Raw genomic sequence first — 19,601 nt, 5'->3', positions numbered from 1 at the left:
AGTCCTGTATAAGTATCAGAAATTGTTAGGCCTACAGGATGCTGGTGGTTCTTTCCCCAGTCTCATGGAGTTTTTTTTTTTTTTTTGTCTTTTTCGTGACGGGCACTCAGCCAGTGAGTGCACCGGCCATTCCTATATAAGATCCGAACCCGCGGCGGGAGCATCGCTGCGCTCCCAGCACCGCACTCTCCCAAGTGCGCCACGGGCTCGGCCCAAGTTTTAACCTGCATATACACAGATCAGAAATCAGCCATACACTCAAGGAGACCCCTCAGCAGATCTCTAGCTCTTTCTCTTCATGCAGCTTCCTCCTCCCCATTACTGTGCCCCACAAATTCTAGCTGCTTCTATCTCTCTATCTCCATCTCTTCAATTAGCAAGACCACTGACATTTATTTGGATTCCCTCTTCCTGAGCTGTATAACAAACTGCCTTCAGAAATTAACCTGGGGCTTTCCTCATTTAGTTCCCTTTTTTCAGAGGTCAGAGTCCTAAAATGCTTATTGTCTAATATCAGAAAAACATTTGATTCATATCTTTTGTCCAGTTTTCTGGTTGCTTATAGCAGAAGAGCAATTCCTGTATCACTTAACCCTTTGTGAGTTCTATGATTTCATTCTGATGAAAATAAACATTCATAGGAAGAACATGGAGTCAAAGACACCTGGGTGCTATTCATCTCCACCATTTACAATTTCCTTAGCTGTTATTCAGTTTCCTCACCTGTATAATAGCTTTATCTTACAGAATCGTTGGAGGAAAACTTAGACACTGCATATGTGTAAATTAGATATTGCATATGTGTAAATATTTAGGAAAGGGCCTAGAAAATACAGTATATTAGTCATTATCTCAGGAAGATAGATGATTCTGATTTTTTTTGCTCATACACATTTTCTAAATAATCAAAAATTAATTTATTACTTTGGTAATAATTTAGCAATCTTTTAGAAACATTAAAGATAACTCTTTTGCAAAAATTAAATACACAAGTATACATTGAAAATATCTGAAATTCCTGAACTTGGGGGGATTTTCAGGGTCAACATAGGATTGTGATTATAATTAAGTGTTTATTGCAGTAGCTATATTCTACTCTTCAAATTAAAGAATGATTTTGATATATAAGGCACGTATAAAAGATCTAAAGTGACAAAACAAAGGACACTTAATAGCTTTATGATTCTACCCTTTATAATTATGAGATTAATACCCCCTTTTCAGATACCAAGCTCAACAAATTACCTTTTGACCAGAATTTGGCTCCTCATGTTGATTTGCTAATTGAGTGAAATATACTAATTAACTAACAATAGTATCAAGTCTGTTTATGACTCATATTTATGTTGTATATTAATAAACCTAGATACTGCTTTACATAGCAGTGTTTATAACTTAACATGATTTTTTTCCTATAACTCATTCAATCTTCGCATTTCTAAATCTACAAAGAGCCAAACTTTGAAATGTCAGGACAGCACCAAGGAACAGACAGGCTTGCCCAAGCAACACATCCTATTCTTTTTACTTACAACCAAATGCCATTAACTCATAATATTATTAATTATGAAAGATTTTTTAAATTCATGGCAGAGATTTCATTATCATTAATTGCCTTTCCTTTAAGCTAATTATTAGCACACAATAAGTTATTTGGGTCTTTGGTCTTGCTTTCCTTTTCTCTTGCTTTCCTTTTAAAAAAAAAGTATCTGACCAAACAGCCTTCACAGATTCAAATTATTCTATAGTTCTATGGTGAAAATTATCTAAAATAAAAGGCATTTCCAACCCACTATTTGAAGGACTATGCTTATAAATCAAACAAGATCACATACAATGACATACTAGATAATTTATGTTCCAACAACCTGGCTTAAAAAGGAGGTTTAAAAAAGTGTTAACATAGCTACCATAGATAAGGAAATTTTTAGTTAACAGTGAACACTGCTTCTGTGATATAAACAAGAGATAGAGTAAAATTATGTAAAGCATTGTTACCCACCAGATTTTCTGCTTATTTACATAAATATCTATCAAATAAATAGAACTTTAGAGAGAAATGATTTGAGAAGAATAAAAAAGGTAATTTTAAAAGTATTTTGAAAAGTTATTCTGGAAGTTACTTGGTTAATTTATTATTACTATATTTATTTCTAAATGCCAAGAAAAATGAACTAGATTCTTTATATATAAAACTAAAATAAACACAGAAAAAAACACCTACTCTCATTTGGTTAAATACTAATGGCAGCAGCATGAAGTTAAAGTAGAAAAAAACATACATAATTATGCTAATAACAGTGACTATATCTGGGCAGTAGGGTTTAAAGTCAGATTTTATTTATAATATCTATTTTCTTCTTTTGTCCTCACACTGAAAATAATGAATTACTCTCTGGCATATATCCAGAGATTTATGGATAAACAACAAAGGCAGCTGACTTTTTTTTTTTTTTTTACCATCTCTGGAACTTCTTTCCAAAATAACCATTAAAATATGCCTTTTTAGTCCCATGAATCATATCCCATTCAAGTATCTTACAGATCACTCTGATCTCTCAATGATAATCTGAAAGAAACAGATTCTAATTTGATATAAGTAAAATAGTAAATAACCTGAAACTGAGCACTGATGCTGGGAGGTTTCTTCTTCTTGTGCAAATGAAGAAGAGACTTGGTAATGCGATCCTGTAGGGTCAGGTTTGTCAGGTGCTTTAAAGAATTTACCTCTAGCAAGTGCTGAAAAGAAGGGAAAAAAGACATTGTTCACATAAATTAGTCAAAGAATAAGCAAAACAATTCTCAGCCAGTTTTCATCATTTCCTAGCTATATGATCGTTTCCTATCTTATGACTATGATGAATATGGAAGATTGATATTCAACTCCATTCTTCTCTCCTTCTGCCTTCCTCTAGAAGCTAGAAAGCTAAAAAGAAAACCAAGTTTCCTGAACTCTCTTTCATCTAAAGTTCTGGATGTGACTTAAGCTCACCAACAAAAGCACAGGTGTGAAACTGGGAAGGTATAACTGAAGCAGAGAATCTGGCTATTACTTCTGTTTCTGCTAACAAAAATACACAAAAAGGTAGTTTAGTTTTCGGTGGTCCCAGCATCCAGGCACTACTTTTGTGAATGTTGAGAGGCAAGGTACAGGACATTTGTGTTTTCACTGCAACTACAGTAAACGCAGCTTAGCCCTCAAGCAACAGTTGTAGCAGCTTCTTCAGGATCAATGGATTAAACCACAGGTAGTATGTGCTGAAAGCAGCAGCTGCACTGGCAGCTTCCTGATCTCCAGCTTTCTGATTACAGCTACGGGTCACTTCTACAATGTTATTTTAATCCTCTGAAATTTTAAGGTTTCTAATAATTTTTTAAGTGCCTAACTCCTTGAACTAAGTCTCTTTCTACTTAAAAATATCTACAGTGATAACTGTTATCTCCAACTGAATCCTGACTCAGAGACAAACTAAATAAAATGCCATGACTATAGAAAATACGTGAGAGACACAAATTCAGGAAAAAACATAGCATAGTTCCTATCAACCCTCATCCTGATGTGTTACCATATAATCTAATTAGGAAGCAACTAAAGTATACAAAATAGGATAGTAAAATAGTATTTGAAAGTTTTTTTACCCAATCATAATTTTGTAAGTCACACTATATTTAAGGAAGTTAGTTTGTAAATGAACAGAATATATCTATATCAATGTAAAATTTTATGTTATTTAAAAAGTAATAGAAGTCTTATTGTATGAAAATCACAAGATTGTGTTAAAAACATGACAAATTAAAAAATCTAAAAGATATTGATTTTGATAATATAAACATTAAAAAACAAAAACTTTCAAGTGGTAAAAAGTACAACATACATTTAAAGAACTGGACTTAAGAAAAAATTTATTTCCAACAAATGATACAGACTTATTGCCTGTATATAAAAATAACTTTTTAAAACTCTTAAAAAGATACATAAAATTAGCAGAAGACCTGAACAGGCAATTCTCAAATAAAGTAAGAAATGGCAAGTAACATACTGACAACTGTTCAATCTCACTTGTGTTTAAAGAAATACACATTTTTCTTTTAAAGAGATTAACTGCATATCAGATTGGTAAACACAATAAAGATTAACAGATGCCAGTATTCATGAGTATATAGGGAAATAGGCATATATATGCACCATTCTGAGGACTATAAATTAGTACAGCCTTTCTGACAAGCAATTTCACTTCCAGGTATTTATTCTAAGGAAATTATCAAACAAGATCTCAATGTTGTTTATGACAGTATACTTCAAAAAATAGTAAAAAATTATGAACAACAGAGATATGCAATTACATAGAATTTTTTAAATAAAGTATTCATCCAGACAACTGAGTACTACACACCTCATAAAGATACAAAAACCTGTATTTACTGACATGGAAAAATATTTGCAAACACTACTGACCAAAAAAAAAAAAAAAAAAAGATATGTAAAACAACAACAAATGGAGATCCAATCAAGTTGGCGGAATAGACAGTCCGTAGCTTCACTCTCCCACAAATCAATCAAATTTACAACTATAAAAATGTAACATCAGCCAAGCTGGGTCAGCTGGAGCTCAGGAGAAGAGGAGGAGAGACCTACGGAGTTCATGAAGGTGGAAGAAACTATGATGAGAGAAAGAAAAAGCTGCTCTGAGCATTTCGGGCTGCGGCTGCTTTAAGGCTCGAGCTGATGAGGGCATGGAGTGGGAGCTGGCAGAAGCTGCAGCTGTGCCCTTCAGATGGAGTTACTTGGAGGCAGCAAGAAAGAAGAGGGCCTTGGCGGCCCCCAGGACAGCAAAACCACTAATAGGGCTCCCATTGACCCACGCAGGAGTGAGGAGCCAGAACAACGGAAAAAAGGGAGCCATTAAGAGGCTGGTGAGTCATTGCAAGGGACTGGCGCAGGGCCCGTCCCATGGGAAGTGTTTGGAGCACAGGCGGTGGGGGAGATGGACCCACTGGGAGAACACTGGCACACAGCAAGGACAGCCAATCTGCCCCCCAGTCAGCACAGGACCACTCAGAGGAGACTGGTCAGGAATGCAGAATGGGGTGCAGTTTGATGAAAAAACTCAGGCCCAGATCAGAGATTCTACAGAACACAGATCCACCGAGTCTGGAGAGCTGGAAGTACCTATAAGATCAACTATTAAACCCTGAGCTGCACAAAAAGCCTTCCCTAGGGAAACAGTAGCAACGTAGCAATTTATTTTTATTTTTATTTATTTATTTTTTTGTCTTTTTTTGTGACCGGCCGCACCGCGCTCAGCCAGTGAGCGCACCAGCCATCCTTATATAGGATCCGAACCCGCGGCGGGAGCGCTGCTGCGCTCCCAGCACGGCACTCTCCCGAGTGCGCCACGGGTCAGACCCAAAGTAGCAATTTAAACAACCACACAGCTCAAGTACTGGTTCCCCCAGGAAGTTCCCCCATGTTAGAAGCAAAGGACAAAAAATTAGTTCCGGCCCATGCACACCACCAGCACCTTGGGGCCTGCCTTGGGGCTCACCCAGGGACCTGGGATATGGAGAAGGGGAACGGACTACCCTCCCACAACCAGGCACAACATGCCAGCACCTCGGAGCCCACCCAGGGACCTGGGGCAAGAAGAAGGGGAATGGTCCTCTCTTCCACAACCAGGCACACCGTGCCAGAGCTTCAGGGCCCACCCAGGAACACGAGGCATGGAGAAGGGGACTGGACCCCCCTCCCACAACCAGGTACACCATGCCAGCACCTTGGGGACTACCCGGAGACCTGAGGCAAAGAGAAGGGGAACGGACCTCTCTCCTACAACCAGGCACACTGAGCCAGTGCTTCAGGGCCCGCCTGGGGAACCAAGGCATGGAGAAGGGGACTGGACCTCTCTCCCACAGCCAGGCACACTGAGCCAGTGCCTTGGGGCCCACCCAGGGACCTGGGGTATGGAGTCGGGGACCGGACCTCTCTCCCACAACCAGGCACAACATGCCAGCAACTCGGAGCCCACCCAGGGACCCGGGGCATGGATAAGGGGAGCGGACCTCTCTCCCACAACCAGGCACACCAAGGCAGAGCCTCGGGGCCTGCCCACGGTCCCAGGGCAAGGAGAAGGGGACCGGACCACCCTCCCACAACCAGGCACACCAAGCCAGCACCTTGGGGCCTGCCCAGGGACCAGAGGCATGGAGAAGGGGACCAAACACACCCCACAACCAGGCATACCACCAGTGCCAAGGAGAATACCAAAACAGCACCTCCACGTGGGTGGCCCACCACAGCCACCATAATAAACATGGCTGCTGCAAAAGCCACTAGACGCCACAACCACCACGCAGATGGTCCGCCAACCACTGGAGTGCGTTCACACAAGAAGAGTCACTAGCAGAGACAAAGAAAAGAAGAGGATGTCTTTCCACAAAACCCATTTCAGAGTGACAGAAGAAGCATCTGCTCTATGATAATATTGGGGGACCTGATCACATCTCTCAGCATTGGACAGATCATCTAGGCAATAAATTAACAGAGTAATCATTATTCTTTCAGAAGGAGAGAAGAAATCTAGTGCAATTAGAGGGGGGAGGAGGAGAGAACGGGGGAAGGGGAGAGATTGGACAAGGGACATAAAGAATAATTACAATTTGTAACAATATATATGCTAGTAATATTGATTTAATCAACATTGATCTCAATGTTCAACCCCAAAAATATGTATAATCGATTTTGATTCAATAAATTAAAAAAAAAAAAAAAGTGAAATGGCATATGTGCTGAATTTGGGGGGGGGGGTTACTTATTTTTATTAGCATTTTAAAACTTTCACAGGAAGGTTCAGTGTATATTCATAAAAAATAATTTTACATACTAGTCAAGCCGAGCCCGTGGCGCACTCGGTAGCGTGCTGCGCTAGCAGCGCGGCGACGCTCCCGCCGCGGGTTCGGATCCTATATAGGAATGGCCGGTGCACTCACTGGCTGAGTGCCGGTCACGAAAAAGACAAAAAAAAAAAAAAAAAAAAAAAAAAAAAAAAAAAAAAAAAGATTCAATTAGAATAATTTATAGGTTATTCTTAAGCAAAAACAAATTAGCACTGGAACCTAAAATGATTAGTTTCCCCCATTTAATATACTAATGAGCAAAAGACCTTGGAAATAATGTTTTAGTTTTATAATCCATATCTAAAGGTATGGTAAAATTAATTACTAAATGTTTGTCACTATGGGAAAAAGCACCATACAGAATATGGAAATTAAATAACTATAAGAAAACATCTTTTATGTTAAGGAGTTTATTGCAAAAGTAAAACAAACAAACAAAGAAACATGCACATTCATTCTGGCCCCAGAGTCTTTCCAACGTTTTCATTTGCTTGGAACTCTATAGCCAGACATTCACAAAGCTTGGTTTTACCCAGTATTCAATTTGCAGTTTAAATGTCACTTTCTCAGAAAGCTCTTTCTTACATACCGAAAAAATAGCCCACCTCTATGTCAAATACATGTCACTTAATTTTCCTCTTTGCCTATAATATCATCTAAATTATTTGAATTATCTTCTCATGTATTTGTTTGTTTGTATATTCTCTTTTTCTTCTCTAGAAGAAAAGCTCTATGAGAGTGTATCTGACCGTAGAGTTCATCCCTGTACCTACAATTTCTAAAACAGAGTCTGGTACATAGTAGTTAATCAATAAATATTAGTTTGAATGAATGGTTAGCAACAAATGAATTTTGAACAATGCTTTCCTCAGCAACTGGAGACCAGAACTCTGCTCATAAATCTCACCTAACCTGATTAATCAACAAATATTCACAGAGTGATTACTACAGATCAGGTTCTGTTGTAAGTGCTAGGGATACACTGCATTCAAGAAAAAGCTACTAGGACATTATAAAAATAAATGATAATCTGAGGGTTACTAAGATTTACAGGAAAGATAAAGTAGGACAAGGGGGGAAAAGCCATAGATCTAGAGGAAAAGGAATATCAAGTTAATTCCTTTCTTAAGGCTCTTGTTCATCACCTACTTGATTCCTTTCTTAAATCTATCATCTTTGTTTAGTTTATTAAGCTTGATTAACCATTCTTTTTTCATAATTTATTGCTTGCTGTGCAAGGTTATAGACACAAAGTGAACTAATAAGATATTGCTGGTTATGGTCTCAATGTTTGTGTCCCCCAAAGTTCATATGTTGAAACTTAAACCCCAATGTAATAGTACTAAAATGTGGGACCTTTGGGGGGCAATTAGGTCATGAAGGCGGATAAATCATGTATCTCCATTTTTTTAGAATCAGTTTCTGAACATTAATCTTGTTCTTCTATTTGAAACACAATTCCCTATTTCTTCATTTTTCTCTACTCTCTCTGTTGGTTTCTGCACACTAGATAATAGAACAGCGTCTTTCAGCCCTATCAGACTGGCCTCGTATGGGAGTAGGACCTCACCAATCACTCTGGCCAGAGACTTTAAGGTGCCTATCAAGTCTTTGTGTTTGTCCAAACTGCTGTCTCTGTTTTCAGTGGCTCCCAGGAGATTAGGATATGCCAAATTCTGTTAGTACCTAGAGACAGATGAGAGACAAGCCAATCCCTCTAGATGCAGTTGGAAAGGCTGGGGTGTTACATGCTTGTTCCAGTTCTTTCTATCCTCAGGGTGAAGATGAGAGCAGGAGTTTATCTCTTACTCTCTCTGTAGTAAGCCAGGAACAGGATTTGTGGCAAATATCTGCGCTTTAGTGCAGAATGTATCCTCTCATAATAGAGAGATAGTGGGTGAAAGTGGGCCTGGTGAATGTTTACCTTTTTGTTTTCTGTGCTCTAAGGAGAGTTGGGAATTCAGAGCCCTGTCAACTCCCAGAGCTAGGTGGTTATGGAGGCCATCCCTTGGGTGGGAGCTGTAGAAGTTGTGGCACTCAGTGAGTAGAAAAATGTCTTCCAGGAAGAATCTACACACTTAGCTTTATCACTAAAGCAAGCCAAGGGAAAAGGCCCAGTAAGTGCCTGAACTCCCATTCAGGCGCCCAAAGGTGTACTGTTAGTCTGCCCTGTTGGCTTCCAGATGCAGGCTAGATGGGAACCTGATCCTCAAGCAGCAGCTGAAAAAGTGTGCAGACAAATCCCTTCCAGGGAGAAACTGGAAGGTATGTGTTATAGGCATCTTTCTGCTCTGATCCAAGGAGGTGTGGCCCCTGTAAATGCTTGTGTGTTAGTTTAGAGCCACCTCTTTGTTCTGTGTCACTATATATTAGTTTATATCTACTCTTTTGTGTAATAATTTTGAGATCCATTCATGCTGTTATGTATTAACAGTTCATTATTTTTTTGTCAGTGAGTTATGTATTCCATTATATGTATGCACAACAGTTTGTTTATTCATTCTCCTGTTGATGAACACTTGGGTTGCTTCCAGTTTTGGCCTATTGTAAATAAAGCTGCTATATTAAGAAAACAAAGCAAAACACCAACAAAAAAACAAAAATAAAGCCACAGCTATATTAATAAAGGGCCAAGGGCTGTTAGAAACATTTGTTAAATGTTTGCCTATGTTTAATCCTTCAGGATTGTAATAAAAATAAAGCATTCTGAATCACACTTGTGTAAATAAAATGAAGGGCTGGAGATGCCCTTAATACAAGTGACTGAATTTTAAACCAGTAACTATAAAAGTTGTATGGCTGCATGCAATAATGCTCCATATAGCAAGTTTACAAAAAAGGCTAAAGATCTCACAAAAGAGCAAAAGAAAAAGAAATGTCAGGTTACTAAACAAACCATACACCAAGCACGTATGTATGGACACAAATAAGCAACATATTCACTATAAATGTTCTGGTAGCGAATATGAAGGAAAACACTTATAATTTATTAACTGCTAACAATGTACCAAATACACATATTTAATCCGAACTTATTATCTCCCATACTACATTTGAGGAGAGAGGTTAAGACAATTTAGAGAACTTACTGCAAAAATCACATAGCAAGTAACAGATCCATAACTTTAATGTAGGTCAGTTTGACTCCAAAGTCTATCCTCTCATAGGTTATCATGTTACCTCTCTAATATTAAATATATATGAGAATCTATAAAGCATATGAAAACAAACAAAAAATAGCTACATTTAATTTAAAAAGACAAAGAGAATTCCTGTGATTGATTGGAATTATTTATTTCAAAATGAATATTCGTGTTGGCTATGATATGAAGTTTAATGAGAAGTTATCCATTTGAGGAAAATAAAAAGAACAGTAAAAAGAGCTAGGCCCAGAGGTGCCACTCAAATACTAAAAGATTAAAGAGAGTGAAGGAAAAAAGGAAGACAAATGAACATACAAAGATGTTTGATAACAAATGTGGTCTCTCTTTTTCTTCATATAATACCTTTCCAAAATAAGAACATAATTACAAACCACTTAAATAAGTTTTCTTTGTGCTTTAAAACAATATTCACCGCTATCAGAAATCAGGTCAGCAGTACATTAAATTTTCTTTGGCCAACATAAAGTCACTTAAGTAGAAGAAATTAATAAAGACAGATTCATGTTCTTGTTTCTTAAAACTAGAGAATCATAGGAGAATAAATAGCTAATTGTCAGTTCTTTAAAACTTTTAAATTCATTAAAAGGTTATAAGTGACAGGATTGCTTCTTTGGGAAGGTAAAAGAGAAGAAAACACTCACTAAAAGTTTTTTCCTTTAGCAAATTCAGTAAATAATTTTGGAATGCCATCTCTGCATAAACGGTATAGACTGGTGTAGGCAAACTACAGCCTGTGCAACAAATCCTGCCTATTTTTACATGATTTATATGGGTAGAAAAAAAATCACAAGAATAATATTTCATGGCATGTGAAGAATGATATTAAATTCAAGTTTCAGTGTCCATAAGTATTTACTGGAATACAGTCACACTGTTTCAACTACATATTGGCTATAGCTGCACTTGTGCTACAATAGCAGAACTAAGTAGTTGCAACAGATAGCATATGCAGGCAAAGACTATCTGTCCCTTTACATAAAATTTTGACTAACTCCTGTTATAGATGATGAGGATCAGATAAGCATAATTAGAAATTATTTTAAAATCAGGAAAAATTCAGATTTTGATCTTACTTTGGTTTGAGGACAAAAGAAAAGATCTTACATAAAGATGTAATTACTAAACAAAAATTTATATTTATATTCGGGAGCTTTTAAAACAATAAAACACGGTATATATCACAAATAAATATTTAACTAAATCATTATGCTTGGCCATTTAATAACAGCCAGTGTTATTTCTAAAATGGATTCAACTAAGTGAAAACAATCTCTATCTTTGATATAAATAAGGTATTTCCTGTCTTTGATTTATAAAGACTATTTGCAAGAGTAATAAAAAAATACTTATGTAGTAGGGCATCAATAAAAAAATTTTTTTCATAATACTCACCTTTGGAAGGGCAGGTTTGGATCTGAAGTTTTTGTTTCTCCTAGAGAAAGAAATCATTCATTAAAAATCAACTGCAGAAATGAATGATATCAAGGTCTCACTGAAACAACAGATTATATACCCATTTCTAAGAATGTAGGTCCTCTATATGAAAACATTATCTGATTCAACCAAGCAAGCCCCTTTAGTATAGGAAGAGTAAACAAGAAAAAGAAAAGGGGGAAGAGATGCCTGCACTGTAATACAGATATAAGCAGATTTAGGCTAATGTTTCATTTCCTGACATGTTAGTAGGGCTCTGCTTTCTTATACCTATGGAAGACTTGTTTCATGAATTTTTAAAAATGTACTTTTCACCAAAACATTATCTTCCATTTTGAAAATTAAAAATTCTTCTCTTCCATTCTTTCGTTTTCCTTATTCACAATTCAGTATCACATTTAAATTGTCTTTTTTATCTTTAAATTTTTTATGGTTTTATAAAGCCCAATGCTTATGAATATGGGCTGGGAAGTTAGAAAGACCTGCACTAAGGTCTACCACCTACTAAGGTATGATTTTAACCTTGCTAAGCCTTTGTTTCATTACATAATAATCTAAAATAAGGATGATAATACCACCTACCTATTAGAATTGTTGTGAGGATTAAATGAGTTAATGCACATTTCTGGAGTAGAGCAAGACCCACATAAATAGAGTCTATTAATAATTTTAAGAAATTATTTAGATAGGGAGTAAGAAATCCAGCTCACTCATACCTATAGCTAGAGGTCAAAAAATACGCTTGGGAAGTATCTGAAAAATGGTAATGCTGGTAACTAAGAACTTTTTACTGGTCCACCAGGTTTCGCTATATCTATGTCCTCAAACCAGTTCTATGATCAGGTAAAGAAGAATGGCAGGCTTAAATAAGTGTTTTTTATATATGGTCCCATTTGCCATTCATAGGAGATTTTCAGGCCCAATTTGTTAGGACTGCCAAACGTAAAGGACAATTGTAGTAAAGACTGGGAATTCTAAAAGAGATAATTTTTTCTTTCTTTGGAAGTAGAGTCTATTAAAGAACAAAGAATTCATCTCCAAAATAAATACTGAGTAAAAACTTTTGAGTCTTGTTTCAGTCAAAATTCTACCCATGAAAATAATGCTTTAGCCATCTCCTCTCTTCATTTTTTCAGCCAGAAATTTTAAGCTAGTTATAAAAACGCAGCCCAAATTACTGATCAATACTGACGTGAGTATTCCATGGGCTCTCTCCAGGAGTTTGCTGCTAGCTGAATTAGCAAATATTCCATCTTTATCAATCAAGGAGCTGCTATTTGATAGTCTTCTCTGGCGAATCCCACCTCTGACATTCCAGGCAATATCAAATGAATCACTGCAAAAGAAATAGTACAACTTGCTTTAGTTAATTAAGACATCTCTAATTAATGCTCTCTATATTGCTTAAATAAGCAAAATAAAACATTAAATAATAAATTTAAAATTTAGGAAAAAATGCTAAACCAGAAGAAAATTATTTTATCAGAATAATTACTACTCATTTGGGACTGACTTTTTACTCATTCAGAACAAAAAATTTCTATGGATTCTCACACATTCACATACAAATGTGCATGTAGATGAGCACAATATCAGCACCGCACTCTACCGAGTGAGCCAGAGGAGATGAGCACATTATATAGCTGATATCTTTACCTATTTTGTTATCATTCAACAATTCAACAATTGGCAAACAATATAATGTATTATAGTGTAATAGCTTTTCTCTTTGAAGATTTTAGAACTTCCAAATGCTGCTGTAGGAATTTATAATCCTAATAGGCCATCCCATCCTATGAAATATCTAATTTCCTTCAAAGAAGTCTCATTCCCACACACTTACTACTCAAACACCCACCAAAGTTACTAAGCTCCTACTACGGGCTGACCACTCTTCTAGGCATTGGAGATATAGGAAAGAACAGATAAGATCATCAGTGATTATGATATAAGAGTTAATGGAGGGCTTTCCAGGTAAAGATAAAATGAATACATATTTGGATGCCTCCAAAAATCCACAAAAACACTAATAACATAATTTTTAAAGGAATTAACACTTAATAATAAAGAGAATATACTAAAAAACAACAGCAACAGATCTTTGAGACATGAAAAATGTTTTGCTTTCTCAAGCTTTGACTGTTCCTCCTTTACCTATGCAAGAGAATGAAAGAGAAGATCCTGGGTAGCACCATGCATGAGTAAGGACAGAAATACTATATATTGACAACAAAGGTTCCAGTCCTCTCACCAGTAGGCTCCTAGAATGATGGCAGCTGGGATTGTATACCCCAGACAGAAAGTTAAAATAAATTCTTATGGGAATTTATTTCTAAAAATCTGACCTGCCCAAAAGGAAAAGATAATGATATGTTACAGGTATTGACAACACCCACCCAATTGATCAGAGATTCCCAACAGCTTTTCAGTGTCTCAATCTTAGATATGAACAGGTGACCAATATTCACTACACATCTGAAGAAAGCCCCTAGCATGAAACACAGGCACCAAAAAAATAAACTTGAAGGGAAAAAAAGTCCAGATAGGGAAAAGAAAATGTCAAAAAAAGCTATCATTAATATCCTTAGAGAGAAGAGCAAAAATATTTCATTTATAAAATAAGAACAAGATGCTATAAGAAATAAACATTAACAAATCAAAATTAATAACAAAGAATTCCTGAAAATTAAAAACACTATCATACAAATGAAAATGTAGTAGAAATATACATTTATTTGATCATTTTTAAGTACTGATTTAGCACCAACTAGGCCGGAGGGGAAATAGGAGGATACAGAATTATAGCTAGATAGGAAGAGTAAGTTCTAATATTCTATAGCAGTGCTGGGTGTCTGTGACTAACAATAATTTATTTTCAAATGGCTAGAAGAGCCAAATGTTCTAAACACAAAGAGTTCAAATGTTCTCAACACAAAGAAATGATAAATATTTGTGATGATAGATATGCTAATTACCCTGATTTGATCATCACAGTGTATACAGGTATCAAAATATTACTCTATACCCTATTAATATGTACAATTATTACATGTCAATTAAAAAATAATTTTTTTTCAAAATCAAGGAAGATCTAAAGTGTAAAAACACTCCATGATGATAAGCAGAAAGACATTATTTTTAAGACAGCAATACTCCTCAAATTGATCTAAAAGGTCAACACAATCCCTATCAACACCCCAGCTGCCTTTACTGCAAATCCACAAGCTGATCCTAAAATGCATATGGAAATACAAAGGACAAAGACTAGCCAAAATGATCTTTTAAAAGAACAAAGGTGGAGAAATTAATGTTCCTGATTTCTAAGCTTATTACAAATCTACAGTAATTAGGACAATATGGCACTGGCATTAGGAAAGATATATAGATTAATGAAATAGAAGTGAGAATCCAGAAATAAATGCTTCAATTTATGGTCAATTGAGTTTCAATAAAGGTGCCAATACAACTCAATGGGGAAAGAACAGTCTTTTTGGCAAATTGTTCTAGGACAATGGATATCTACACACAAAAGAATGAAGTTGAAGCTCTACTTCACACCATACACACAAATCAATCCAAAATAAATCAAAATTCAAGAACTAAAACTATAAGACACTTAGAAGACAATATAGAGGGTATGTCCTTGTGACATGAGCTCAGATAATAATTCCTTAAACATAACAACAAAAGCACTAACAAGAAAAAAAATGAAGTTAGACTTCATCAAGATTAAAAACTTTTGCACTTCAATAAGACCATCAAGAAAGTGAAAAGACAACAACCAGACTGAAAGAAAATATTTTTGTTTTTATTTTATTTATTTATTTTTTTAAAGATGACCAGTAAGGGGATCTTAACCCTTGACTTGGTGTTGTCAGCACCACGCTTAGCTAGGAAGCTAACCAGCCATCCCTATATGGGATCTGAACCCAGGGCCTTGGTGTTCTCAACACCGCACTCTCCCAAGTGAGCCACGGGCTGGCCCAGAAAATATTTTTAAATCACATATCTGATAATGAACCTGCACCTAGAATATAAAAATAATTTTTACAACTCAATAATAATAAGACCTAATTAATAATAGGCAGATTACTCGGCAATAAAAAGAAATGAAATATTGATACATGCAATAACCTGATGAACACAGCTTTACATGTAGCAAAAAAAGTTAACTTCAAAATTTTACATACCATATGATTCTATTTCTGTAACATTCTCAAAACAACAAAACTATATAAATGAAGAACAGACTAGTGGTTGCCAGAGGACAGGACAGGGAAAGGGTAAGCAGGGGGGCAAATACAAATAGGCAGCAAGACTAAATTCTTTGATGATGGTGAAAGAGATATGGATCTATGCATGGAATAAAAATGCAAAATCCACACACACACACACACACATGCACGCAAACCCAAACACATGCAAATAAATGCAGATTTTTAAAAATAATGAAAACTATAGTCTAGTTAAAGGCAGTGTACTAATGATGTAAACCACCTGGTTTTGATAATGTATTACCACTATAAAAGTTGTCATTTAAACTGAGTGAAGGGTATGTGGGATTTATACACTATTTTTTATATTTGTGCTATTTTTCAAAAACTTCCTGCTTTTGAAAAAGAGAAATATAATATCACCTCAAAATATTTTCCCATTTGTTCTTTATTTAAACCTTAAGAGTTTTTGGATAGTCAGAATAATATCCTGAAGATTTTATAACACTCATACTTTGTTCTGTCTTTCTAACCAAGTTTTCTTATTAAGAACAGAAGAAAATAATCAAATGTGTATAAAAATTTAACTACGAAAATTGTCATCAATAGCGAAAAATTAGAACAGCCTAAATAACCAACCATGAGTAAAATAAATTATGTTACAAACATTCAATAGAAGTCTATGAGGTCATTAAAACTCATGTTTTAGAATAATATTTAGGAGAAGTTGATGGGTAGGAAGCATGAGTAATGTATCTCCCCACCTAGCTGTACTGGCTAAATATGTCTGATAACTACCTTGGAACACTGGAGTCTACTGAAGACTTGCAAATTCCAGAGGAATGTATGCATCATATATTTTTGGTTAATTTTGGTCAATTTCATTCATTTCCATCTCTAAGCACAATAACAGCTACCAATGGCAGGCAGTTGTGTACATGTTCTTGGTGCAGCTTGCCCACAGCTTGTGGGAGCCAAGAAGGGCAAAAAGGATTCTGTCCTCCAAATATCAGAGATCTATGTGATGATTGCTGCTTGTAATCACACAGATAAAGACAAACAGGTGGCCACTGTTGTTGTACCTTCCCACACTGTTGCAATCCTTTTCCCTCTATCTGAAGTGATTTCAGTGGATTTAAAGGGCTGGAATCATTCTCTCCTAACCCCCTTCTCACCTTCCTCCTTTTCCACTTTGGAAACCAGACATTAAAGACTAGACCATTCAAAAACAACTGCATATGTGCAGCAAATTAGAAACTAACCATGCATGCCCAGGGAAAGAGTCAGAAAACACCCAAGAAAACCTTAGGTTTACACCTCAGGCTGATCCTTGGCACTAAGACCATCTACAATAATCAAAAAAACAAAAATAATAAACAAAAACAAAACTGAAAAACAGGAAAGTATGACCCATTTAATGGAAAAAAAATAAATCAACAGAAACTGTCTCTGAAAAAGACCTGATGGCAGAAATACTAGAAACAGAATTTAAAACAACTGTCTTAAAGATGCTCAAAGAACTAAAGGAAGATGTGGAGAAAATCAAGAAAACAATGATGTATGAACAAAATGGAACTATCAATAAAGAGGCAGAAAACTCCAAAAGAACTAAACAGCAAATTCTGAAGTTGAAAAATACAATAATAAGGCCTAAGGGACCTGTGAGATACCTGCAAGTAGATCAACATACTAATGTTCAAGAAGAAAAATAAAGAAGGCACAGAGAGAATATTTGAAAAAACAATGGCTGAAAACTTCTCAAATTTAATGAAAGACATAAATATAAAGATCCAGCAAGCTCAACACACTCCAAGGAAGATGAACTCAAAGAGACTCACACCAAGACATATTATAATCAATCTTTCACAAGCCAAAGACAAAGAGAGAATCCTGAAAGCAGCAAGAGAGATGTGACTCATTACAAGGAATCCTCAATAAGATTATCAGCAGATTTCTCAACAAAAAGTTCAGAGACCAGAAGGTAGTGGGCTAATATATTCAAAGTACTAAAAGAAAAAACTATCAACCAAGAATCCTATACCCAGCAAAACTGTCATTCAAAAGTTAGGAAGAAAGTAAGATATTAGAGGTTGAGTATCCCTTACCTGAAATGCTTGGGACCAGAAATGTTTTGGATTTTTATTTTTTAAATCTTGGAATATTCGCTTAAACATAATGAGATATCTTGGAGATGGGATCCAAGTCTAAACACAAAATTCATTTTGTGCAAGAAATGGGGTATGACCATTAATTTTATGTGTCAATTTGAGTGGACTAGGTGGGAAAGATCCACTGTCAACATGGATGTGCACGGTATGATCCAATCTCCTGGGGGAGCAGAGAGAACAAAAAATAAAGAAAAAGGCAAATATCTATCCCTTCCTCTGCCTCTCCCTCTCTCTCATTAGAGCTTCAGGCTCTTCAGCCCTTGGGTTCCAAGACTTATACCAGTGGCACCTCTGGGCTCTCAGGCATTTGGCCTCTGACTGAGAATTACACCACCAGCTTCCCTGGTTTCGAAGGGCTTCAGACTTGTACTGAGCCACGTCACTGGCATCTCAAGGTCTCCACTTTTCAAGTGGCCTATCATGGGACTTTCTCAGCCTTCATAATCACATGAACCTATTCCTCTAATAAACTCCCTCTCATAGGGAGAGAAGAGGAACAGATAAAGGGTCATGAAAATCAACTACAACGTATATTGAGAAGTTAAAAAAAAAAAAACTCCCTCTCATAAATCTCTCTCTATATATATCTCCTATTGGTTCTGTCTCTCTGGAGAACCCTAATATGAAGGGGTAGTAAAAGTTTAAAAGTGGATGGACATATAATAAAAAATTTAGTAGACCAGAACAAGTTGAAACCTAAGTTTATATGTATGTGAGAATCAGAGAGAAGGGGAGATATATATGTGTAGATGTGACTGAGAATACAAGGGTACTTCAAAAAGTTCATGTAAAAAATAGAAGTAAAAGATAATACAAATCTTCCCATGACTTTTTGAAGTACATATGTGTGCTTACGTGTATATGTGTGTGTAGATGCAAAGGTGGGAGTAGAGGGACTGACAAAACAAGATGTACGTGGATTCTTATTTAAGTCTGTAAGGACTCAAGTATTTCAGATAACTCGTACCACTACATGGGGCCAAAAGAAGGAAGATGGGTTGAAAGTTTTAAAAAGGAACTAGACCATCTCCCTCACCCTCCAGCCAAGCAAGTTTCCTTTCCTCATTCCTGTAGAAGATGGGAAATTTATATTATAGAGAAGTTAGAAATAGAATCTCAGGGAACTCAGGGACATTAGATATAGGTAAAGATAGGGGTGGGCTGTCACAGTAAAAACAGGAGAAATTAACTGGAAGTATTCATATGGAATTATGAGAAGCATAACTACATGCCCAGAATCCTAGCAGCCATGTTTAGAACAAAATATATGTATCTCTTGGCTAGATATCACTTGAGTGTATTTGTGTATCCAGTGATTTACTCTACCTCTGTCTGTGAATGCCTCTCAGGAACTCCAAGCTAACATGTACAAGCTTAAACTCTCATTCCCTCCTCAAAACTGTTGCTCCTCTTATTATTTCCTATCTAAACATTAAGGCAGAAGTGTAGAAATCATCCTTAAAACTCCCTCTGTCTCACCCAATATATTCTATAACTTTTATATAAGCATATAGATTTCTTTCTTAATTTTCCTTAGTACAGTTTCACATCAATGTATGCCCACCACCACCACCCACTCCAAGTCATCACCTTTTGCTAGAACTACTAGTCTCCCTGTATCCATTCTAGTGCGTCTCCAAATCGTTCTCCACAAAGCAACGAGAGATTCTTCTGAAATATAAGTGTGTCCCCTGTTGAAAAGCATTTTTTTTTTTTTGGCAGCTGGC

At 36.2% G+C, this 19,601-nt stretch overlaps 1 protein-coding gene across 1 annotated transcript in view; it reads right to left on the bottom strand.

Moving 5' to 3' along the window:
- Positions 1-19,601, bottom strand: part of MYO9A (myosin IXA) — a 301,341-nt gene that overhangs the window by 127,263 nt on the left and 154,477 nt on the right. Inside the window, exons 16-18 of the mRNA XM_063090574.1 lie at positions 12,685-12,828; positions 11,451-11,490; positions 2,617-2,739 (exon numbers count right to left, since the gene is read on the bottom strand). Coding sequence (XP_062946644.1) covers positions 2,617-2,739; positions 11,451-11,490; positions 12,685-12,828 — 307 coding nt within the window. The remainder of the gene's footprint in view (positions 1-2,616; positions 2,740-11,450; positions 11,491-12,684; positions 12,829-19,601) is intronic.

Source organism: Cynocephalus volans, chromosome 3, assembly GCF_027409185.1.
Source record: "Cynocephalus volans isolate mCynVol1 chromosome 3, mCynVol1.pri, whole genome shotgun sequence".
Classification (NCBI taxonomy): domain Eukaryota; kingdom Metazoa; phylum Chordata; class Mammalia; order Dermoptera; family Cynocephalidae; genus Cynocephalus; species Cynocephalus volans.
Note: the sequence above shows the minus strand (reverse complement) of the source record. Positions and strands in the feature narration are given on the sequence as shown.